At 50.2% G+C, this 25,889-nt stretch overlaps 1 protein-coding gene across 1 annotated transcript in view; it reads left to right on the top strand.

Moving 5' to 3' along the window:
* COL22A1 (collagen type XXII alpha 1 chain) overlaps positions 1–25,889 on the top strand; it is a 297,857-nt gene that overhangs the window by 54,045 nt on the left and 217,923 nt on the right. Inside the window, exon 4 of the mRNA XM_032760938.2 lies at positions 18,542–18,616. Within this exon, the coding sequence (XP_032616829.1) occupies positions 18,542–18,616 (75 nt within the window). The remainder of the gene's footprint in view (positions 1–18,541; positions 18,617–25,889) is intronic.

Genomic DNA, 25,889 nt, shown 5'->3' with positions numbered 1-25,889 from the left:
AAAAAAAAAAACCCCTTGTATTTTTGCTGCAAACATTTTGTTCATTGATTCAGGAAATATTGATTAAAGGCTTACTGTGAACTGGAAACAGTATCTGCATTTCAGGGTAGTATAATAGTTAATATGAAAGAAAAAACAAGGGGAAAGGTAGCACTTAAATTATAGCTGACTATTATAGCTGGAAGTTATAATAAGTGCTCTGTAGGACATAAACAACAGTGGGAGGGTAAGGAAAAAGGAAGAAGGGTTCTGCTCAGGTCAGGGAATTAAGGGACCCCTCTGAGGACACAGCCAGACAAAGGGCACTCCGGGTGGAGGAAACTATGTAAAGGGAGAGCAGTGGCCTCAGCTCCAGCCTCCAGAAGCCAGTGCCCCACAGCTTCTGGAGTAACCACAAAAGCGGTAGAGGACAGGAGTGGGGCGTGGACAGAGGCCGACTTCCCTAGGGTGTTGTGGCCACGGGAAGAATTTGGAGTTTTATCGTGAGTTGAGTGGCAACCCATTGAATACTTTGTTTTGTTTTACTTTAAACTTTATTTATGCATTTATTCATTTTGAGACAGAGTCTCGCTCTGTCTCCCAGTTTGGAGTGCAGTGGTGCTATTTCGGCTCACTGCAACCTTCGCCTCCTGGGTTCAAGCAACTCTCCTGCCTCAGCTTCCTGAGTGGCTGGGACTACAGGTGTGTGCCACCACACCCAAATAATTTTCTTTTTTTCTTTTCTTTTCTTTTTCTTTTTTTTTCTTTCTTTTTTTTTTTTTTAGTAGAGACAGGGTTTCACCATGTTGGCCAGGCTGGTCTTGAACTCCTGACCTCAAGTGATCTGCCCGCCTCAGCCTCCCAAAGTGCTGGGATTCCAGGCATGAGCCACTGCGCCCCACCTACATTAAGCTCTACTGTGAAGGATAGAAAACATCCGGATAGCTGAACACATCTTAAGTGTACGGTTTGATGAATTTTTCACAAACTGTACATCCCCTTCCACCCATTGGAGCAGTTTGAGCAGGAGAGGAGTACTGCTTTACTGTGCTTTAAGTTCACTTTGCTTTGGGTGGAAAGGTTGCAGTCAGGAGACACAGAGGCAAGGAGAGAAGCTGGGAAGAGTCTTAGGCCAAGTGAGAGGTCCCTGTGGCAGGGTTTCTGTTCTGCTGTTTATTGTGAGGTCCAACCCCAAAGCAGCAAGAGTGAGGTGAAGGAGGTGAGACCCGGGAGCATGTACAGAGAGGGTGTTACAGAGATGGCAGCAGCTGCCCCAGAAAGCGGTGCTGCGCGTTGAGTCCTGCAGGACGTCAGCATTGCAGAGAGGCCAGCCTGCCATCAGTGCCCTTGGAATAGTCTATCTAGGTAGGGGAAAGGGTGGATAACTGATTTGCCAGCTCTTTTGTGTTTCTGGCTGGTTAAATTCCAGCCTGAGGAGGGTTAAGCTCTCTATAAGTTCAAGGCTGTGTACCTGGTCCCTCTGTGCAGCTGAGGGGAAAGCCAGATCCCATGTCCCATGAGCTTCATGTGAGCCTGGAAGCGGCGAGTGGAGATCTAACCTCCTTGGTCCAGTTGGTCTGCTCAGGACCTAAGACCCCTGGGGCCCCTGTCCCAGCAGGAGTGATGGATGCCCTGTGGAAGTGCAGCCTCCTGGGTCAGGGCTGAGGATGCTGGTAGTGTGAGGAGTTGGCAAACCAGCAGAAGTGGTTGGGGTCTCCACTGAACAGCTGAGGACCTGGGGGTGGGGTGGGGTGATGGCAGCAGGAGCTGAACAGATCTGGGGAGGTGCACGAGAGATGACAGGGCAGAGCCAAAGGGGAGGCAGTGGAGATGGAGGGAAGTTCCCAGAAGGAGTGGTATCTGGAGAAAGAACATACGGATGGAAAACCAACTCCTGCGTTTAGAGCCGCCCTCATGGCACTTAAAGTTTGGGGGCAATAGAGGGAGAGAGGTACAGTGGTGCGGGAGAAAGGGAGTTGTCTTTTTGTTTTTTTGGAGACAGGGTCTTGCTCTGTTGCCCAGGCTGGAGTGTAGTGGTGCCATCATAGCTTACTGCAGCCTTGACCTCCTGGGCTCAGGTAATCCTACCTCAGCCTCCCGAATAGCTGGGACTACAGGTGCGCACCACCATGCCATGCTAATGTTTGCATTTCTGGTAGAGATGGGGTTTCACTGTATTGCCCAGGCTGGTCACGAATTTCTGGGCTCAAGCAATTTGCTCGCCTTGGCCTCCCAAACTGCTGAGATTACAAGCATGAGTCACCACACCTGGCAAGTTGTTGTCTTGAACTCATTGTATTGTTGGTGGCTTTGAGGTCACACATATAGAAAATTCAAATAAAGCTTGAGATCCAGAGAAGCAGAGCAAGATGAGAGGACAAGATGCACAATTTGAGGAGGTGCTGGCTCGCTCAGTCTGGGTGCAACGTCAGGGTGACCACCTGGAGTGAGGTCTCTACGCTGTGCCTCTGGACCCTCCCTGGCTTAGCCCAGTCCTGGCTCTGCCACAGAGGGGATACACATGTGGACACCTCTTACACAGAAGTGAATGAGAAATCGATTAGATCAAGGTAAAAGAAGTGAAAAGAGAGCCAGGGTGAGCCCAGAGGTCTTGTGATGTGTAGAGGTCTGATGGAGGAGTGCGAGCCAGCAGGAGGCTGGCAGAAACCTAGAGAGACAGGGTGGAGAAGAGAGGGGAAGGGAAAGGGGTTTTAAGGCCAGGGGTGGGGTGGGTGAAGGGGTTGTTGGCTGGTTAGTCAGGAAATGTGAGCAGATAACTGATCAGACAGCCCAGCACATACTAATGGTCTGATGAGGAAATGGAGGATGGAAAGACTGAGCAGCTTGTTCTCAGTTGTCCGGGAGGAAGTGGAACGGGAGCTGCTTGGAGGAGCTGAAGGTGAAAGCCTACAGCCACCGTTGCTTTACTCTCAAGGTGTGGGATGGGCATGGCAGGGGTAGCAGAGCCGAGGATGCAGCAGCAGCTCACAGCCATGCAGGGATGCAAAGGTGGGAGGCCACACTTGATGCCCACCCCTTAGTATGCCCCTTTGCCTGCAGATCCTCAGAGGTGACCTCGGTCTACAATGGGAGGTGCAGCGCCTCAGTGGGTGCCCTGGAAGGAGGAGAGTAAGTGTGTAGGGGGGTGGCGCCACCTCTAGATTGTGTGCTACACCCCCTCACTTGCCCCCTCCAGGCCTCAGCCCTGTGCCTAGTGACAGCTCTATTTCATGGCTGGTTTTGTCCTTGGGAAGGCCCCACCAGATGCCACGTGTTCCTCATGGACATCTGGCTGTCATTCCCCACAGCCTCACCAAAGCTGCCTCAGGGATGCACCAGTGCCCATTCCAGGAGCCCATCTCCACCAGCCTTCCAGGGAGGGCCATGGGCAGCCATGTCCAGTTCTGCCCACTGACCTGAGGCCCAGTGAAGGGGTCCTGGCCTTGCCATCTGCCCTGACATGGTGTTCAGGGGGCCTGACAAGGTGGAGGGCTGAGCCCAGCCCCTTGCCCTTTCCTGGGGGTTCCATGCTCCTATTCCTGTGGCCTGCCTTTGTCACTGGCACTGATTTTGGGGTCACGACTGTGTGAGTTTGGACACAGACCACATGCCCAGGCTGTGTGCTAATGGAGAGAACGTGGCTGGGAGTAGCACAAATAAATCACACCTTATCTTGTTTGCATGGCTTCTCTGAGAACCACCGACTAAAAGAGGCAGGATATGTGGATGAGGAGGCATTCTGGGCTCGTTTAGCTAGTCCTTTGTTTTCTGGGGACTGAGAAGGGAGATGGTTTATCCACAGACATGGAGTGACTTAGGGTCAGCGCTGGGACCAGGCCTGGCCTCCTGGGGCCTCATCACACCATGTTTCTGACCTCTCCTCCGACCTCTCCTAGGGAAGGCCTATCTCCTCTCCAGGGGCTGCGTGAAATATCTCTTCAGCCCTCCTCTGGATTCACGTGATACACTTTGCAATGTGCTGCTCCTTTGATTTTATGCAGCTCCTTCCACTCACAATCCATGTAGGGAAGCAGGGAGGTGTTTTGCTTTGTTTTGTTTGTTTTTTCCTGCCTGCCAGCCTGCTCAGCAGCCCTCTCACCCGGGGTCGAGCACTGAGCGATAAAGACCCTGGGGATCTTCAACTCCTCCTCTCTGAGCCTGTAGAAGCTCAGGGTTTGGAGGGTAATGGACTGACTAGATTTGGGGAAATGTTTTGCTTGGCACCCTCAGGTTCCATGGTCAGAGTCTCCAGGGGAAAGCTGGACGTAGTGGGCACGTGCCTGTAGTTCCAGCTACTCAGGAAGCCGGGGGCGGGGGGCGGTGCGCGGGGATCACTTGAGCCCAGGCGTTTGAGGCTGCAGTGAGCTGTGATTGCACCACTGCACTCCAGCCTGGGTGATAAAGCAAGACCCAGCCTCTAAACAAAACAAAACCAAAAAAAAAAGAAAAAGAAAAAAAATTGCAGTAGGACCGTGCTCTGTGTGACTTGGAAGTCCTCCATATTGAACTTGGTGCTCTGTGCACTTTCTCTTGCCCAGTTCCCATTAGAACCCTGAAGAGCAGATACTGAGAGTTTCCTTTGGTTCTAGAATGGAGCAGAGCGAGCCTTGGAGGGTCTGAAAAGGCTGGAGGTGCCACTCATATAAAGCACAAGGCTTTTTCTCTGGTAAGGAGCAAACAGAACAGAGACAGCAAGGACGAAGACTAAAGAGATGTTAGTTCACACTGAACTGATGACGTCACCACCCAGGGCCATGACCTTAGGTCAAAGGTTTGATCAAAGACAGAGGGCAAAGCCATGTGCTGTCATTCCAGGGCCAGTTTTCCTGTAAAAGCCAATTATAACTGGAGGAGCAGCTCACGAAGCTATACCCCTCAGCAGGCGACCTCTATGGGTTTGGGTTTATGGGAAGGAGGCACTGGGCCGAGTGCCCGGGGAGGAGGCCCTGTCCTGGCGCGGTCTGGTGGGAGTTGCACCTTCAGGCAGCTCCTCTTTATTGACATCTGATTCCTTATCTGTAAAACAAGGAGGTTGGACCACAGGGTCACTCAGACCTTCTCCTGATGCTGAAGCTGAGTCCGTGTTGTCAGAACATGGACTCCAGAGGGAAGCGCTGTTCCCAGTTGACCCCTTGCAGCGCAGCTCAGCATTTGCCCTTTTCTTGGTTGTTCCTCTCCAGCCCCTCCCAAGATTTTCGGGATGGGGTGGCAGATTCAAGGGGCAGGAGGGGCCTGGACATGGTGGGCAGAGTCAGGAGCAGCTCCATGCCCCAGGGTCAGCCGATTCCCTCCGAGCCTCAGGTGCCTTGCTGTGAAATAGGGAGACCATAGGTGCCTGGGCATGGATCGGCCTCGGGGCCCAGGTCAGCCGTGAACGTCCAGGCGAAGCTGTGTTTGGCCAGGGCTTGGAAAGGTGTGGTCATGTGAGGGGCCACACTGCAGTCCTGCTTGGCCCTGACCCATCCTCATGTCCATCTTCTGAAGCTTCTCCCCAGATCTAGGGCCTGTGGGGGCAGAGCTGAGCTGTGGTGAGGGTGGGCTCTGAGTGTGAGCAGTCACAGTGGACCTGGGCTCAGTGTCTCCGGGGCAGGAGGTACAAAGGACAGGAGTGGGGAGGCGGCAAGCTGGAGGTGGGCATGGGGTCAGCAGATAGAGGTAGGGGCAGGTGTGGGCAGAGGCAGGAGTGCAGGCAGATTCAGCCTAGAGGAGAGAGGAGGAAGTGGGGATGCAGACAGCAAGGCCAGGGGGAGACAGGCAGGGAGAATCAGAGGGGCAAAGGCGGCCTTTCACCAAAGAAGGAGGGGCAGGCACAGGGTGGGGGAGAGTGGGATGGGGACATGCAGGAAAGGTGGACACCCAGCTGTCCCAGGCACACCAAAAGGGCAGGGGAGCAGCCAGAGAGGTCACTGGGAGCCCAGGGCAGGCCTGTCCATGCCTGCCAGGCTGGGGCCCTCTTCCTTGTCAGGAATGTGTCACTGGCAGTATGCCCTAGAAGGCGCTGGCAGGAAGGGACCCACTGGGCCATCCTGGGAGTGTGTCCCACAGGCCGCCCACATAAAAGCTCCTCTCTCTCTCTGTCTCTCTCACTGCCTCTGTCTCTCTCACTGCCTCTGTCTCTCTCTGTCCCTCTCTCTTGCTGTCTCTCCTCTGTCTCTCTCTCTTGCTGTCTCTCCTCTGTCTCTCTCTCTTGCTGTCTCTGTCTCTCTCTTGCTTTCTCTGCTTCTCTCTCTCTGTCTCTCTCACTCTCTCTGCCTCCCTCTTTCTCTTGCTGTCACTGCTTCTCTCTCTCTCTGTTCCTCCAAGGCCAGCACCCCCACTGCAGAAACACCCAAATGCATTCACACACAAATGCACACAGGGGCACGTGTACCTAATGGTTTCACACAGTGAACAGTGCAGCCCTGCACACACACATGCAGAGACACGCATTCTGTTGGGAGTGCTCATACAGGTGCAGCAATGCGGCCATGCCTTGACTGCTCTAGGGGAGCCTCAGGGTGAGAGGCACAGCTGGCAGGTGCAGAATTGCCATGCCCTCCTCATTCCTTTGCGATTTGTAGAAAATTCTGGAGCTGCTAATGAGCAGGCCCCCCTCCGAAGCTCTAGGCACGGCCCCCTTTTCTGCAAGTCCCCCACCCCAGCCCCACTGTCCAGCTCTGAGCTCCTTCCATCCTGCGCCTGCTTTGTTTAAAGTCTCCCTCTAAGAAGAATCAAAGTCAGCCTGAGCTGTGCATGGCTTCAAAGGCCTCCTCTTCCACAGGAGGGAGGGCCAGGGCAGATTGAAGGACCCACTGTCCCACACCCTTGACAGTGGGTGGCTTGGGAACAGATCAGAAGCTATGTCGCTGGGGACAGGTGAAGTTGCTGAAGCAGCTCTGCCTGGGGGTGGGGCGGAGGCTTCTCCAGAAAAAGAAATTGGTGTTGCTCATGGAGCCCTAATCTAATGAGTAAAGCTGGGCTGATTCATAAAATCCTTTCCTGGCACAATCCTTGCTCAGAGAACTCAAGGGCATGGCCTGCTCAGAAGGTGGGAAGCTCTTTGTTCCTGGGGGGATTCAAAAAGAGCCACTGCACAGGGGTTGTGAGTAGAAGGAAGGATTGCTTTGGACAGGGAGTTTCCCTGCTGGCTTTGAAAGCTGTGGTGCCCCTGCTCCGATGCACAAGAGGCCCCACTGCACTCAAACGGGGCGGGGGAGATGTGCACATGAGGAGCCCAGCCTGCTCTACCCCAGCCCAGCAGGCAGCAGCTAGGAGCATGCAGGGCCCCTGGAGCCACACTGCTGCCGCTTGGGATCAAATGCTGGCTCTGTTGCCTGCCCGTCCTGTGACTTTGGATAAGGGGCTTTACCTCTCTGTGCCTTATTTCCCTCATTTATTCCAAACAAACCATAGCCATGAGAATTGCCACTTTATGGGGTTGTTAGAAGGATTCAGTTAATGGATATGTATGCAAAGTGAATTGAAAGATGGTTATCACATAATAAGCACCATGTGGGCATCAGCTTCTGTGTGCCAGGCACTGTATTGGACATTTTTTATTTTCTTTTTTCCCATCCATGTCAAAACTCTGAGAGGTAGTTCATTATTTTCTAATTGAGGAAGCTGAGACTCAGAAGGATGCTGGAGGCCATGCAGGGTCACACAGCAAGTGGACAGGAGAGCCAGTCTCTTGACTGCTGGCTATCTGAGTAGACCCATCGTCCCCTCCCACCATCACCATCACCTCCTCCATCATCACCATCATCACCACTGCCATCACCATCAGCATCACCATCACCACCGCCATCACCACCATTGCTACCACTGTCGCCATCACCACCACCTCCTCCACCATCACCACTGCTATCACCATCATCGTCACCATCACCACCATCACAATCACCACCACCTCTATCAAGCCGTCTCTACGAGAAGACAAAGACATTAGAATCTGATGGGGTCTCGGAGGCCAAGGCTGGGGCAGAAGGCCTCTTATTGTAACTGGAATAGAAATAGGCGAGTATGAGAACCAAAGGGATTGCTGTCCCTCTCAGGGCTCCGAAGATGACATTTCTCATTGGTGATCATCAGTCACAGCAGCGAGCAGAGACCCAAACAGTGTGCTGAGCAGGCCAAAGGGGAGTGCAATGGGAAGGGCCCCATCACCTTAGACCTGGCCTTGAGCCCTGCCTCTGCTACCTCCCTGGAGAGTAACCAGGAGCAGGTCACTCACCCTCTTTGAGCCTCAGTGTGTTTGTGTCACTGGGAATGTCAAAATCCTTCAGGAAGGCTGTTGAGGGAATTAAATGGAATCCACTGAAATTCTGGGCTTCGGGAGGGCAGAGGCTCTTGTCCTCTTGTCCTTTCTGTTCCCTGTGGCCTCCCGGATCCAGGTGTAGTGGTCATGTCCCAGCAGATGGTGGACACCCAAGATGTGTTCATGCCCTCACTGCTCTGCTCTTCAGTGAGGCCATCAGCCTAATGATCATAACCTCCCAACAGAACACGAACATCCCGCAGTCGCCATGGCGTATTCTCTCTGTCCTGGCACACACTGTCCTGTGGCCAGACACCCTTGCACCATCATCCCTGTCCCTCATCTGCCACGTGACAGTCACAGCCACCATCTCTACCAAGCTACCACATCCTGCTCATTTAAGGGGTTCTTAAGGGTCTCCACACCCTCGCTCAACAGATGGATCATTCCACCCCACACTGGTCTTGTGGTTTATCCTTTCCCTTGGCCGTCTCCGCAGGGCACACTGTTGTGCAAAGGTGGGAGACTGGGTGTCAGACAAACTTGGGCTGGAATTCTGGGTATTAATGAGTTCTGTTACTCTGGAGCAGTCTCTTACTCTTGTAAGTGTTCGTCTTCCCTTCTGAGAAAATCAGAAGGGCTGCTGGAGGTCATGGTGTGTGAATGTGCTTGCCGAATCTAGGGATTTGGTAACTGACATGTCTTTCCTTTTTCTTTTCCTTCTTATGCTACCCCCGCCTTAATCCCAAATGTTTGGAGGTATTTTTCAACACTGTTGAGCTCCTTGGAATAATGAGCTTGTTGGTTTCGAGGCGAACCAGGTAACAATCAGTCCACATGCTCTCTCATGGCACCCCAACTTTGAAGTAGAGTAATTAGCATCTTGCCAATTTTCTTGGTGAAAGTAATTTTTAAATCATTATAGAGGGAGTCTCTTCTTGAAAGTTTTTAGAAAGAGAGACCTGTTGTGGATGCACTGGGAGTATGTGTGTTTTCCTGAAACTTCCTAAGACAGCTCCCTCAGGAGTCATTATTAGAGGATAGTATTAGAGGTTCAGACCATCTCTGAAACGAGGAGTTAGGGGAAGAAGAGTATGGGTTTGACATAGTTGCTGTCCCTGTTGTCTCCATTTGCTGCTCAGCCATTCCCCCTGAACCTGCTCCAACGGAACCCTCGCCCCATCATTCAGGGCACCAATGACCTGTAGGATGCCAAACCTCACTGTAAATGCTGCCCCTTCTTTTTTGAGACCAGGTCTTGCTCTGTCACCCAGGCTGGAGTGCAGTCGTGCGATCTCCGCTCACTGTAGCCTCTCCCTTCTGGGTTCAGCTGATTCTCTGCCTCAGGCTCCCGGGTAGTTGGGACTACAGGCACACATCACCACATGCTGCTAATTTTTGTATGTGAATATATAAATATATTTATATATAAATTTTTTTTTTTTTTTTTTTTTTAGTAGAGATGGGGTTTCACCATGTTGGCCAGGCTGATCTCAAACTCCTGGCCTCAAGTGATCCACCCACCTTGGCCTCCCAAAGTGCTGGGATTATAGGCCTGAGCCACTGGGCACAGCCTGTTTCCCTTCTCATTTGACATTTAAGAATTGGTGTCTTGGACTGCTCCCTGCTGCGTGAAACACTCCCTCCACATACCCTGCGGACCTCCCTCTCCCTGGTTCTCCTCCCACCTCACTGGCCACCCCTTCTCAGTCTCCTTTGCTGGCCACTCCTCATCCCCCGCATTTCAAAATTGGAGGCTGTGAGGGTGTAATTTGCAGACCTCTCTCTCTCTCTCTCATATATCACTGAATGATCTCACTCACTCCCGATGCTTTAAACACTATCCCCGTTCCAGCAACTTCCAAATGGAAAGCCCCAACCGGGCCCCAAGCCTTGAAATCTGAAAGCCGAGCTTACAGATCCAGATGCTTGCTGAGCACCCGTAGGACATCTCACATGGAAAATGTCCACCACCGGACTCATGTTCTGTGGCTCCAGCATTCCAGCTGCACAGGGCAGAGCATTCACTTTCTCAGACACTCCACATCTAATCTACCTTCAGAGCCTGCCCAGTCTTTCAGGATAGATCCAGGGACTGGCTACCTCTCCTCTCCTCTACCCCCACCACAAGGAACAAGCCACCATCATCACTTCCCGCCGACCACTGTGGTGTCCTGGCTGGTCTTTGCCTCCACCCTTTCCCTGTCACATCTGGCCTCTCCCCCTGCTGCAGGGTGACACATCTTACCAGGGTCCATCAGTCCCAACCCAGGCCCCTTCTACCTCATCTCACCATTGCTCTTCCCTTTGCGGACCGTCCCAGCCATGTGTCCCCACTCTTCCTCACCTCCAGGTCCTTTTCCAGACCGCCCATGCATCACTCCCCCAATTCCTGCCTTCATGTAGTTGCCTCCAATCTCCCCTTCCCCGAGGAGAGACATCCAACACCTCCAACTACCTGCTATGCCGCCCTCTCTTCCATCCCTGCCTAAGAGCTTCCCCACTACTGCCCCCACCTGCTATCATCACACACATTTTGGAGACCCCAGTGCCTTATTTGATCAATTTCCATCTTTCCACTGGATGGCAGATCCCTGAGGACAGAGAGCTTGTCACTTTGCCATTATTTTACGCCCAGGATCAGTTCAGTGCCAGGCGCATACTGGGTGTTCATTAAACGTGGAATGAAGGAAGGTTTGGTCTCAGAAGTTCTGCTGGCTGTCACACAAAAAGGCTGCAAGGGCTCTGCTGCCCCTGAGCTCCCGTTGCGCCTCCATCTTCTCCCCATCCTCTCCTAGAGAAAGCTCCACACAGTCTCTGGTGACACCTACTGGTGCTTGGTTCTTGAGCCATTCCCTGGGAGGGAAAGGAGGTCTGAGGAACCTTTGGGCCATTTGAAGTCATGGATGATGGCTGGCACCCAAAGTCCTTGTTGGACAAGTAGCACTCATACGCAGTAACAGCCATGAGCAGCGCCTGCTGCTACCTGGCAGAGCGAGCTCTCCATTGTTCTGAATTCCAAACCCGGCCTTGGGCCATGAGGCTCTCCATGGCATGCATGGCATTTTCCCATTCCTCTCCTGTCCCTCTCCCCCTGCCACTCCAGCTGCGGGGCTTGGCCCCTCCTCACCCCCATGATAAGCTAAGCCCCTCCAGGCTTAGGCTTTGCCCTGCTCTTCCCATGGCTGGACTGGTCTCCTTCTTAGCTCTCAACTCAGACGTCACTCACCTTAGAGCTCTTCGCAGACCAGCTTATCCAGCATCTGTCCAGTGTCCCCGCTCCCAAAGCCCCATCACGTTGCAAGCATATTTCCTCCGTGGCGCAGCCTGCACACCATGGCCGGCTTGCCTCTCTGTCGGCTTCTGTGCTGTTCTGTGTTGCTCTCTGCCTCCTCCACTAGCACGGGAGCACCAAGAGGGCGGGAGCCACTCGCCTGTGTGTTCATGTGTTTGCACTTGTTCCTTGCACTGAGACATATGTGCCAGGCACTTGGCAAATACGTGTTGTGTAAATGAAGGGATAAATGAATGAGCACTTATTAGATGCCAGATTTCATGCTGAGAACTTCCCATCCACTGTCCGTCCTATTTAACCTTTAGGACAACCGTGGATGGAAAGGGGAGGGACTTTCACCTCTGTTTTTGAGTTTGGAAACAGACACATGGGGCAACTGACATGAAAGAGGTGAGGTCTGTCTGACCCCAGAGCTTCCTTCCATCAACCTTGGAGCTCAAGGTTCTTTCCCCTGGTCTTGTCCTTTTTTGGCTTCTTTGTATGCTGGTGCACAGCTCACACTTGGCTGGGAGAGGACAGATGGCCCTGGCAGGCCCTCGCCTTGTTACTGTTTCTTGTGCCTCATCAGTCTCCAAACAAAGACAACTGCATCCCCAGCTCCCATCAGGAAGGGCCCAGCTGTGCCGGAGCCCCACCCCTCATTCTTCGTGCTGCATCTTTCTGAGACAGGGACAAGGAAGGGAAGGAGGGTGGTGGCCCTGATCTCCTGGGCCAGTGTTCGCAGCTGTCAGTAGGTCTGGGGGGATTTTCCTTTCTGGTGATATTTTGTCTACTGCATATGTCACACAGACTTCCTGTGAGACACTTGCATAAACATTTTCACAAAACACCTGGCACCCTGACCATGCCCTCTCTCCTGCCTAAAGGATCTGGGAGATGTGGATTGAATAGCCAGAGGATCTGGGCCTTCTGGGGAGGCAGCTGGTGCTGATACACTCTGGCCTAGAGGAGAAATGCAAGCCAGGAATCTTCAGAAAGTTCCGGAACAGGTGGTGGAGGTGGAACTGGGCATAAGAACCCAACGTCTGGACCCTGGGTTGTCTTCATCTTCTCACAGGGTGCACACCATGGCCCTGAGATGTGGTTAATAACAATTTCCCTAAAGTATAATAAAAAAAAAATTATGGGAAAAAAAAAAATAAATAACAATTTCCTCCCCCTTTCAATTACTAGGAAAGTTACTTGTTAACCTGTAAAATATGGATAATAGTATCTGCCCTGCAAACCATGAGGAGGATTAAATGAGAGCCTGTGTGTAATGCTGACATTACACACAGCGATTGGCTGGTTATTATTCTATCACAACCAAGGTGGTTTCCAGTGCAGGGATTGTGGATAGCAGTTAAGAGCTCAGATGCCTACATCTGACTCCCTGGGCTCAGTTCTGTGCCACTTGTCAGCTGTGTGATGTTGGGTAAATTACTTAACCTCTCTGAGCCTTGGCTTCCTGTTGCATAAGCCAATGAATCCTATAGGCAAGGGGTGAGGAAGACCCTTCTACAAGTCAAGACTGTTAGAAGGCAAAATGGGCTTCTGTAGAAAGTAGCAAACTGGCCATCTGCTGGTGCAGGCTTTGGAGACGCACAGACCTGAATCTCTATTGGCTGGGTGACCTGAGGCAGTTGACCTGGCCCTGGGAGAGGCTGCATCATGCAGTGGCCAAGAACTGGATGCTGAAGCCATCATGCTAACGTTGCCACTTGCAAGCTGTGTGGCCTTGGGCAGTTGACTAACTTCTTTATGCCTTTCTTTCTACAGAAAGAAGTTAGTCTCCCTTTCTTTCTTTCTGTAAATAATAGCACCTACCTCGTAAAGCCATGGTAAGGATTCAATTAAATGTGTTAATATATTCAACATGCTTGGAACAGTGTCTGGTGCACAGCAAGCCACCTACGTGTGTCTGCTGCTTATGGCGATAACTACATCCCTCCAGCAGAGCAGCCAAGAGGCTCAGAAACAATCCACATGGCATTCCCAGTGCAGGACCTAGCCATGCAGGTACTCAGTCCTTGGGAGCCATGACAGCGTAATCCTTATTAACATGATCCTTGGGCCCTTGTGCCTGGCATGTGTCTGTTGCCTATCTGAAATGGAGATGCGTGGAAAATTCCTTGGCTGGCCTCGGAGCAGCAGAGGAACTGGACCTTGTGTCTGCTGGGCGTCTGCTTTCAGCTCTTCCCTCCTCCGCCTCTTCCCCTTCCCACTTGGATGTTATACATCTTGTCTGTGGTTAGCTGCACTCAGCAGCGGCTGCTGCGAGTTGATGGATGAGCCATGATTGCTTCCTGTCTGGTATCCGGCAGGGCTGCCCTGGCATCCTTCCCTTGTTTCTACTGCTCCTGCTGATCTAACATGAGGCCACCGTATCTCTTCCTAGATGCTAGATTTAGGTAGGCATTTATTCAAATACAGAGACATTTCTCCTATCTGATGAGTTTCTCATCTTGGACTCAGTTTTTATATCTGTGTAATGGGAACAAAATCTACCTTCTAGGATGGTTGTTGTGAGTTAAATCCAAAGCCAGATGATTGACACACACACTGGGTACTCAATAATTGCATGTACCCTCCGTTCCCAACTGGAAAAACTCTTGGCCGAGAGCCAGGGAATGACGAGGCTGTGTGTTCTGCAGACAGAACCATGGTTGCATCAATATAGAGCATGAGGACATCAGACACGATATTGTGCAAGCCCTTTTCCTCCCCTAATGGACAAACAGGTGCTCCCCTTTTGCCATTTGGTAAACTGAGGCCAAAAATGGACGTGTTTTTCCAGAAAGACTACAGTAAATTTGTGGTGTTTTCCCTTAGAGCAGCAGCTCTGATCAATCAATAGGCTTCCGGTGAGGAGGAATCCATGCTCTGTGAAGAGATACCTTTTTTCTCTTCAGAAGTCTAGAATGTTCCACTTACCTAGAGAGTGAAGGAAAATGATTGTCAGTGGGTAGACAATAAATGGACTTTAAGGAAGCAGTGCCTTTGTCATTAGACATTTTCGTTTTTGTGTTCTCATGTTTTCAAAAAGGAAAATCAGTGAACCAGCCAATAACAAATTAAATCCACATTTTTAACTCCTATGAACTTATCTTTGTCCTTAATTTAGAACTACTTCTTATGCTGCTCCTGAAGGATCACCTGAGAATTCCATATTTGTTGGGATAGAGAAGGTAACTCAGTCTGTATTTCCTTTACCAAGGAAATAATGCACCACTTCTCACCACCCTCATTAATTGTCCTTAGACATCCAGAAAGAGAATCTGACCTTACAGCTGGTTACAGTGGCATATCAGTGAGGCCCATAGGAAGGAAATGCATGCAAATTTGGAATGCGCTCAACTGCAAGTAAAGAAAACCCATATATGGTGGCTTAAACAAACAGAAGTTGTTTTTTTTTTTTTTTTTAATATTATGCCTCCCACCTAGGATTGGAATTGCTGGTTTGATATTTCCTCCATTCTCCTAGGCAGTCCCCCAAACATTATGTTTCATATGCAAAGGAAGAAGAAGGGAAAGTAAACTCACCACCCCATCCACTTATCTATTCTCTTACATCAAGGAAACCAAAAGCTTTCTAAGCAATCCTTTCATTTATCCACAGCAAACTTTGGTTGTTTGTTTCCTTGGCCAGCCCTGAATCACACATCCATCCCTAGCTGCAAGTGAGTCTGGAAAGGTGGGGAATAGAATAATCATAATTGACTTAGACCAAACAGCTACAGTGTTTCTCCATGGGCTGAAAACTCTGTCTTTCTGAACTAAGGTGGCATTTATTTAGCAACAAAGGAGTGGGAAATGGATATGAGGCTGATAACAAATGATGCCTGCTACACCTCCAGGGCAGGAGCCGAAGGGCCCATGAAATACTCTCAGTGGCTCATCAAAATCATAACGAACCCCATGCCTGGGAGGCTCCCCATTCCACCAGTCAGTGTTTACTTCTCAGCTCAGTTGTTGGAAGTCATTTCTACTCAACAACTGAAGGCCTGTTCCGGGTTTGGAGCTAGAAAGACAGTGGCCATCCAGAGGTGAGCTGAGGTCCAACCAGGTCTGAAGACTCCCACTCCCTGGGGAGACAGACATGCCCATTAGTGACTTCAGTATGGTGCCCTCAGCTCTTGGACACTGGGACCTGATGAAGGGCTCCCTACCCAGGCTGGGATAAATGGAAACAAGCCCCTGGGGTTGTTGAAGGCTGAGCAGTCTCTAAGATCCAGGAGGAGGAGCTTTGGGAAGTGTGGAGAAAAATTGACTCCCAGTAGCACTGATCCTTTCTTTCACTTACATGTTTGGAGTCTGTTCCTGTTAGTCAGCCTTGCAATGCCCTGAAGGCAGGAACTAGGACGTCTCTCTCATCCACTTCTGTGACCCTAGAGCTAGCTCAATGCTTGGAACATATCTGGAGCTCAGTAAAGAATTGAATTTGAATAGATGAGTGAATACAGAAATAAACAGATCATTCTCCAAGATATGGGGATATCTTGGCCAAAAGGAAATGCAGAATGGCTTCCAATTATAGGCTAAGAGGAGCTATGGATGCTAACCCTACCTCCTTGCCAAGCAGGTGAACCCTGAGGACCCCACCATCCCCGGGAAGCCTGGCTGGAGGGCTATTTTGGAAGCCATTTGTTCTGACTTAACCAGCTCAACTGTAAACTGCCCCTCGAGCCTGGTGAATGTGTGAGGCTTAGTGATGGCCCTAGAGGGAATTTGCAGGTTGTTTTGAGAAAGATTTCTTAAAGCAAGTTGAGCAAGTTCTACTATCTTTGAGTAGAATCTCCATCATTTCTGTGTTCGTGGTCCTCCCCTTGGGAAATTTGCAGAGATGTGACTCAATGGAGCAGCCTACTCTGAGCTCCAGCCGCCAGCCTCCAGAGATTTGCTCATCATCAAAGATAGATAGAACCTTCTGAGTCAACTCGTCTTAAATTTTAAACTCATTAAAATGACACGCAATTCCCAGCCTGTCTCTCTGGCAGGCTGCCAAACTTAAAGCAATTGATCGTCACCCCACAGCTGCTGCTGTCCTGGGTAGAGCTGTCTAAATATTGTGCTGTGCCTGTACCCATTCCTGTATGTAGTGCTAGACAGACAGCTTGGTGCTGTTTCCAAAATAACCCCTTCCATGGTGCTTGTCAGACCTGGTGGTGCCTTTGAGGATAAACATTAAAAATACCTCCTTCCAAATCAGGAAAGATCTCATTTGTTCCCCTGCACTGAGACACTTATACCCTCAAATATGAGAAGAGGCCATTGTATATGGAACTAATGGGGTGGCGGAGCTGCCTAATAATGTGTGGTTATAATAATAATGTGTGATAACCAAATTGCTTCACGGGCAGGGCTGGGTCTTCAGGGAGGTAAGTGAGGTGCTTTGGTTGCTAAATTTATGAGAATACAGAACCTCCTTACATCCTCTCAGTGCTGTTGTGGGCATAATCTTGCCCAATCCTCAAAGCAGCCCTGTGACAAATGTGTGCATTTTAAGGTCTCCCATGCCACAGGTGCCCACGCTAAGACACACAGCTTAAGAGACTTCTCTAAGCCACAGAAGTAGGCGGGAGTGCAGTCAGCATGGACTCAGCACATTGAAACTCAAAGTTAATGCTCTTTCTGAAATTGTTAGAGGGACTGAAAGAGTTTATTTTTCTTCCAACTTTTTATTTTTTATTTATTTATTTATTTTTGAGGTGGCGTCTCATTCTGTCACCCAGGCTGTCGTGCAGTGGCGTGATCTCAGCTCACTGCAGCCTCCACCTCCCAGGTTCAAGCGATTCTCCTGCCTCAGCCTCCTGAGTAGCTGGGGTTACCAGTGTGCGCCACCATGCCCGGCTCATTTTTGTATTATTAGTAGAGCCGGGGTTTCACCATGTTGGCCAGGCTGGTCTCAAACTCCTGACCTCAGGTGATCTGCCCATCTTGGCCTCCCAAAGTACAAGCATGAGCCACCACACCCGGCCTTCTTCCAACATTTTAAAAGTGAGGATTCATGGAGACTGTAAGATATTTATGTAATATTGTATAATAATTTTTTATTGTATGACTTACTCAATTGCTTTTGTATAACTGAGTTTTACTTATTTGGAATTTGCCTTTTTATGTAATTGTACCTGAAGCTCCATCAGATGACTTAGGGAACACCTTTCTGGTCTGTCCCTGCACACAATTTCCATTTCATTGACATCCTACTGACTTGCAGGTTTCATGTATGTGTGCATGCTTTCCTTTTTTATTTTTATTTTTTGAGATGGAGTCTCGCCCTGTCACCCTGGCTGGAGTACAGAGTCATGATCTCAGCTCACTGCAAGCTCCGCCTCCCAGGTTCACGCCATTATCCTGCCTCAGCCTCCCGAGTAGCTGGGACTACAGGCGCCTGCCACCACGCCTGGCTAATTTTTTGTATTTTTAGTAGAGACGATTTTCACTGTGTTAGCCAGGATGGTCTCGATCTCCTGACCTCGTGATCCGCCCGCCTCGGCCTCCCAAAGTGCTGGGATTACAGGCGTGAGCCACCGCACCCGGACATGTGCATGCTTTCCTAAATGAGGTTCTCTCTGCCTGTATCACCTTTTGGTCTTTTGTCTGTCGGGCTAAATCTTGCGGTTCTTTCAAAAAGAATCTTTCCAAGAAAGCTTCTCTGTCCTCCTGCATTAGATTAGGTATCGTATCTGTGTCCTGGACCCTCCAGCAGCAGGCACATGTATCTACAACTTATTCCGCTATGTTGATAATATTGATGTCCGTGTCTGGCTCCCTTGGACAAGGCTGTGAATTCATTGTAGACAGGGACAAAGCCTTGTTCATATTTCACCCCAGTACAGAACACAGTATTTGCAGAGTTGATGCTTAACAAATACACGGGAAAATGAAAACATGAGTGAGTGCGGAGATGCCAGCTGCCTCTGCATCTTCTCCAGGCATTGAACACCTCACATGCTGCAAGGTAGGGTGGGGTCTCGTGTGCTGTCATATTTCACAGGGTGATGATGGGTCACATTTTCTCATCAGTCTCTGTTTCCTCTTGCTTTCCTCAGATGTGCTCTGTCCTAGCGTTCGTGTAGAAGGAGATCGCTTTAAGCACACCAACGGAGGAACCAAGGAAATCACAGGTAAGGGAAAAACAGCAACCACACCTGCTTCCTTTGGTGTATGATTTGTTGAGCCTGAGCATGACCCTAGTCAATTCAGGGGTGGCCTCACTGACCCTGTTCTTGTTCCCATATTTCACCAGAGTCCTGATAAAATGGTTTGAATCGTGCAGGTGGCAGCTCTCATCAAAGAACCATCCAACAGGAAAGAACATACATTCACATTTTCCATTTGGCAGGCTGTGGATATTCTATAGGAGTCACTCAATAATGCATAAGAATGAATGAGTTTGTAAAGAAGCTGGTGAATGAGTAAGCAAATGATTGGCAAAGTGAGCAAATGACTGAATAAATAAATGTGTTTTGGAGTGAAAGCGAGAGTGAATCAGAGTTATAAATATATGAGTGAATCAATGGGTGAGAGAACAAAGAGACACGTGACTGCAGACCCAGCAGCAGAAAGAAATACCGCAGAGTCTCACCAAAGGCTGTCAGGCATATGACAGAATAGAAGGCTGCGAGGGTGCGGGGTATGGCCGAGGTGACTCCCCACCATCCCAATTACCCGAACATGGATCCAGTCCTCCCTGTGGCTGGGCACCCTGCTCAGCACTTTAAATACATATGGCAAAGGAGTTTTCTTCTCTCCCAACTCCCAACCAGGAAGCCACTGCAGGACAGCAGCCCTGCTCTTCTTGCCAATACCCCTGGGTTGGGTGTCTCTCCTCTCCTCTCCCTCCTGCATCATCTTGGGTCCAATTCTAAGCACTTATATGTCCCCATCCTAGCAGGGAGCCATGTGAGGTCAGGACGAGGTGTTTGGCAGGCACTGCTGGGACCCTGCTTGCATCCCAGGGAGCTTGCCATGTCACTGTGCTCTGCTGTCTTAAAGATGCCAGCATCTGCATCTTGTGCCTGGGGGATTTTTCTGGAATGGTGGAAGGCTGCTCTGCCTACGTGCACAGTGGGAGAAAGGTGCCAGGGAGTGAACACCCCCCAGGAGCAGCTCTCAACCAGTGACTCTTGGTATAGAAGCACCCGGCTCTACTGCTCCTTGGGTGGGGGTATTCTGAAGTCCACGTTTGACCCCATTTCCCAGAGTTTCCTAGGGGCAGTCATCCACCAGGGTAACTGGCCTCATGCCATACTCTATCAGCTGCTTTCTTTCCCTGAATCCTGCCTCTACTCCCTGCTCAAGCACCTCCCCAATAAACTACTGGCACTTTCAGAGGAAACCAAACAATGTGATATTCTCGAGGTGGGGCACCTGCTGCGTAGCTGGTGCCCAGTGGGGTGCTATCACTGTCAGGGTTTATTTGTCTAATACATGAGATAAAGGTGACTTTCATCTTCTTCACTTTGTTAAGCTAATTTCCTTGAAATAAGTATATTTATATCTGAGCTATTAGGGTGCTGCAAAAATAACTGTGCAAAACTTTAATAGCAAAACCATAATTACTTTCGCACCAACCCAATACTTTGCCAAGGTGTAAATCTTCTGGTGAGTTTCACTTCAACATTCCCAGTTTTTGCCTTGGTAATCCCCAGCGAGGCTCTGGCTCTCGGATAATCTATTTTCTATCCACTGGAGTGTGAATGTGTCTGCTCAACTTTTCCCTGAGACCCCTCCCATTGATATTTGTCTTCAAAGCAAATTCTTACCTCATTGCATTATCTACCTGTGGCTTTGGGAGCCGTGAGTCCTTCATAGCAGTATCACCCAAGTAATTCATTATCTAACACACATATCCATAGAAGGGAATCATTATGACAATAGTGTGATTAATAAAAGTCATAGTAATAATGAATGCCTCCTGAGCACTTACTGTGTGCCAAAGGGTTTGCATGCATTTCCTCATTTACCCTCACAGCATGTGAGATGCACTCCTCTATATGTTATATGAGATGCACTGTTGCACATTTTACAGTTGGGAAAACTGAGGCACAGAGAGGTTGAGCCACTCGCCTGAGTTTGTGGCGGAATCAGGATTTGCATTCAGACCGCCATTCAGCAAAGCCCACATTTGCCACTGTTATGCCACATTGCATTGCCAGTCTTGGAGCTTGGACTGTACAATATGTATTTCTAGGTAACTGATTCAACAGAGTGAAGAACTGAAAGCCATATTTGTCTTAAAAATCAGGCAAAGTTACCCCAACCATCAAAAGTTAGTCTCTTTTTCTGCCATAAGAAGGGAAAAATAGGCTGTGTTGCAATATTCAGAGCTCTTGCCAATGGACTGGCCACTCCCAGACATAGCACTTTTGCTGTCATTGCATCTACTTGGTGACTGCAAGAGTTAAAAGAAAATTGCACTTCCTTTGCTGCCCCCAGGCCCATCCAGACCACTGTTGTCTTTCCTCTGGAGTTTTGTAGCATCTCTAACCAGCATGTCAACCTCCAGCACTGCCCTCTTCCCTCCCCTTCGTCAAGGGCTGTCTTTCTAAAACCTGGATTCCTTGGCTCCTAGAATCTAGTCCATGCTTCCTACTCTGCAGGAGAGATTCTGACTTCTGTCCTAGCTTAGTCACGAGTCTATTAGAATGCTTACTAGCCCCCAAAGATGCAGTGCTCCCCTCAGCTGATGATATTACCTCTGTGTGGTATGTCCATCCCCAACTTATTCTCACAGTGAACTCCTATTCATCCCCCAAAGCCCAACTCAACAGTCACCTCCAGAAAACTGCTTGAAGCCCCACAGGGCAATTAGTTGCTCTTTTAGCATTTTATTCTATTCTGAGAACTCTAATCTGAAGGCATTATAATTATTTGCGTCCCTGTCTACCTCCCCAGCAAGGATATGAGCTGTTTGAGAGCAGGACTTGTTTATACTTGGGCTTTATTCTATGTGTCTTAAGAGTAGATGACAGTACCTGGCACTTAGAAGAAATGTGACAAATGTTTGTTGAATGAATGGATGGATATATGAATGCATTAGTGAAAGTAAGAAACATTAATCAAAGGATGGAAACATGAATGGTTGGATGGGAGGCTGGAGGGAGGGATGGACAAAAAGATGGATGGGAGAAGGAAGAAAGGAAAGGAGGGAGAAAGCAAGGTTGGAAGGAAGGAAGGCAAACAGACAAATGAACAAACAAATCTGCCTGCATCATCTGTAACTCAGAATGAATTTAAAGCTTTTTTTGTCATTCCATAGACTGAAGAATAGCAATTATTTTCTACTTAAGAATAATTCTGGCTGGGCGCAGTGGCTCACGCCTGTAATACTAGAGCTTTGGGAAGCCAAGGCAGGTGAATTGCTTAAGCTCAGGAGTTCAAGACCAGCCTGGGCAACATAGTGAAACCCTGTCTCTACAAAAAAAATACACACGAAAAAGTCAGCCAACTATGGTGGTGCGTGCCCCATCTCTACAAAAAAATACACATGCAAAGGTTAGCCAAAGCTGAGGTGGGTGGATCACTTAAGCCCAGGAGGAAGAGGTTGCAGTGAGCTGAGATCACGCCACTGCACTCTAGCCTGGGTGACAGAGCAAGACCTTGTCTTAATAATAATAATAATAATAATAATAACTGATTCTTGCTGGGAAGATTCAGGAGCGTGTGTGTGTGTGTGTGTGTACTCACACATGAAAATGCAGGACTTTGAACAGATTTCTTAGTCTACGGCATATGTGGAGGATCCTTCCAAAGAGTCTGTTTGGTGACCGGGACCCTCTTTTATGGGCCCTCCTGTGTCAGTCCACAGCCAGAGGAGTCCTGAAGCCTCCCCTCCCTCTTTGGAGTCTCCCTGGAAAAGAAATCACAATGCCAGCTGGGCATCCTTCAGTCTGCGGAGCAAATACCGTTTGTGCAGTTCTGAATGCACAGAGAACCTGCTTTATCTACCGTCTCCTCTAATTATAACCAGCCCCAAAGAACCGCTCCAGCCATGTTCAGGCTGAAGAGGGAGTTGTGGAGAGATGGAGCCTCAAATTTGCCAATTTAAATGGCATTGGGTAATAGGGACAGCTTTTGTATTCTGGAAAAAATGCAGTCCCCAAAAGCCTCACCTCCAGGCTTTCCCATAAATGACTCTGGCTATTTTTAGGGCATAACTGGGCTGGGTCTGTGAGCACAAGGACGAGAATAGAAGCAGGAGATTGGAGGCATAGGTCTTAGATGGCCCTGCTGCTCACCAGCCAGCCAACCTTGGGTCAATCTTTTGACTTCTCTGAGCCTCAGTTTCCTCACCTATATAACAGCGGATCCTACAGAATGTCTTCAGGAGTCCCTCTCAGCTCTAATGACCAAATGTTCTACAAATTCTAGCCAATAAAAGTGTTAGGCAACTTTTTTTTTTTTTTTTTTTTGAGACGGAGTCTCGCTGTCGCCCAGGCTGGAGTGCAGTGGCGCGATCTCGGCTCACTGCAGGCTCCGCCCCCCCGGGGTTCACGCCATTCTCCTGCCTCAGCCTCCTGAGTAGCTGGGACTATAGGCGCCCGCCACCTCGCCCGGCTAATTTTTTGTATTCTTAGTAGAGACACGGTTTCACCGTGTTAGCCAGGATGGTCTCGATCTCCTGACCTCGTGATCCGCCCGCCTCGGCCTCCCAAAGTGCTGGGATTACAGGCGTGAGCCACCGCGCCCGGCCGTGTTAAGCAACTTTTCTAGAAGTTTAGCTACTTAATGCTTAAAGCATATGTTAGGCATGTGCAGGTCTCAAATTTGGCCATAGACATCCTGGATTTCTCTCTCTTCCCACTTGGGCCCCCCATCCAGATAATCACCAAGTTCTGCGCATGATACCTTCCAAACAGCCCTCCAATTCAACTGCTTCTTCCATCCCTCCCTCCTCACCTGCCCTCATCTCACTCACTCACCTCATCTCTGCCCTCCAGTTCCCAGCTGGAACTCTGTGTGGGAGCAGAGTGCCTTGGGCTGCGTTAAACATTGCAAATGCCCAGTGTGCATTGTACCTTTACCTACTCCTGGCTGGTCTTCTTGCCTCTCCATCCCCTGCTGCCAGAATGACCTTGGAAAATAGAAACCAGATGGTATTTCTCCCTCACTTTAAAGCCCTCTGTGGCCCCTCATTGCCTGAAGAAAGAAACCCAAACTCCCCGATGAGGCCAACAAAAGCCCAGCCTGACCTGCACCAGCCCACCCTGTTCCCAGCCAGTGTACCCTCGCCGTGGGTCCTGACATCCCACAGTAGCCCAGATGCTTGTTCATGATTGCAACCTGAGCAGCCCACGCAGCATCTAACACATAGGAGGCCCTTTATAGTGGGTCATGAATTCCTTCATTCTCTTCTTCTCTCCTTCCACAAACAACCCTCAAATGCTCCAACAGGAACAGCAAAAGCAGCAGGCATTTTAAGGATGGAGAAACAGATCAAATCAAAGAGCTCTCCATCTACTGGAGGAGGCAGCTCCATAAACATAAGCTGCCTGCATCTTGCCCAGACCCATGGAAACTCCAAGAGGAACTAAGGCAGCTAAGGGAGTGGGGGAGGGCAGCAGCAAAGTTCCATCCGGGTCGACCTTTGCTGGATGAGGTGAGGAGCACACAGTAGGTGCCTGGCACAGGAGGTGCAGCCAGTTACCTGGGCCATCGCTAAGGTCTTCTGACACCACGTGGTCCAGCGGCTTCCCTGGCTTCAGCGAGGTGCTCCCTTTATTTTTTGCATGAAACAATTGCTTTTTTTTATCTCACAGTGCCTTGCATCACAGCCTGCTTTCCTCGGGAACATTTTTTATTCTCCTTCCCAGCCCTTATTTATTTTGGGCAATTTATCTTTTTTTTTTTTTTTTTTTTGGTGCCCTTTGCTGCCACCTAGTTCATTCCTTGTTGTTCCAAGTTTTGTTGTATTCAACTCTTTGTTTTTGTTCACTGAAACCAATAAAAGTGGAACCAGAAAGTAGAGCATAGGCTTGCTTTTTGAAAGCAAGTCTATCTCATATATTCTCTCCAATATGACTGCTGAGGGGAAAAGCAGATGAAGGTGTCCATTTTTAGTGGTGTTTGCTGGTACTGTGAAGTAGAAGACCGGCCCACTTTGCAGTTCCCGGCCCTGACTTTTCCCAGGGTGGGCATGTGTCCGCCCAGATTCTGGACCAGCTCTTAGGCTCTCCTCACTCTCCGTCATCCCTCAGTGAGTGTGTGGGGGGCTGCTGAGGCCACCTGTGAGCCTCCTCTGGGTAAAAGCCCTCACTCCCCATGAGCCTCCAGGGACCCCACCTCTGTGGGATTCCTCAGGTGGCCCTGAGAAGCGGCTGCCAATCCCCTTTGCACAGATGACAAATGGGGGCTTAAGGGGCTGAGAAATTGCCCCGAAGCCGTGGAGCTGCTGAGTCTGAGAACAGGGACAGGAAGCCAGGTGTGGCCGGCTGCGGTGCTCTCCTTCCCTCCACGCCACTGCTTCCACTGCCTCAATTACACTGGCTGCTGCTTTTCTTCAGCAGCGACCCCCTCCCCCAGCTCCCACCTCAAGAACTCCCAGGTGCTGTCTGCACCCCTCCTCAAGGTGACAACCCTGCAAGGCACGTCCTCACCCCTGCATCACTGAGGGGGAGGCCACCAGGACACGTCCCACCTCTGGCCAGGGCTGAGCCAGGTTTTGAACCTAGAATGGGCTGGTCTCAAAACCTGTTCTCACCTATTCTGCCTTTCTCTGGGACAATATCTGATCCTAAGCAGGCTGTACACTTTAGGCACCAGTTTCATGGAACCCTGGAACCGCAGGGCCCTCAAGGTCTTCGCGGCCAAGCTCCCCCATTCAGAGGCACCAGCCCCTCCCACTGCTGGGGCTCCTCAGGCCCCAGGACACTTCCAGACACAGGGGCCCCAATGCAGGGGCAGCCCGGTGGGTTGTCAAAGGCCCCTTGTTGTATGGGGCCCAGTCAGTTCCAACAGCTGTTCCTCACTGGGCCTGCCTGGGAGCCCAGAGCTGTGGGGACTCTTCACGCTTCTGTCCCCAGGCGATGCTGAGACTGCAGCCTCTGGGGCATTGAGGCCCTGTGCAGGTGGGCTGGGGGCCGTGCCAACAGCAGTGCAGGGGGGAGATGAGGGAGAGGCAGTGCTCGCAGCATGCATTTGGTGAACGTCTCCCAGTGTCTGGGTGACTGGCCTCGTCCAACTTGGGATCTCTCGGGGACTCCCCAGGACTCCTTCTCCGGTGGGTGTGGCGGCTGCTCCCTGTCATGCATCCTGGAGGCCTGGTCCTTATAACCAGAGTGAAAGAGGCGGGGCTCTGGGGTGGTGGCAGGGCTATTGCCAGGGGACCAAGCTTCACTTGGGTCAACAGGTTCCCATTGTGGTCCCCAGGCGGGGACAGTGGGGTTGACCGAGCAA

The sequence above is a fragment of the Hylobates moloch genome, unplaced genomic scaffold (assembly GCF_009828535.3).
Source record: "Hylobates moloch isolate HMO894 unplaced genomic scaffold, HMol_V3 SCAFFOLD_9, whole genome shotgun sequence".
Lineage (NCBI taxonomy): Eukaryota > Metazoa > Chordata > Mammalia > Primates > Hylobatidae > Hylobates > Hylobates moloch.
Note: the sequence above shows the minus strand (reverse complement) of the source record. Positions and strands in the feature narration are given on the sequence as shown.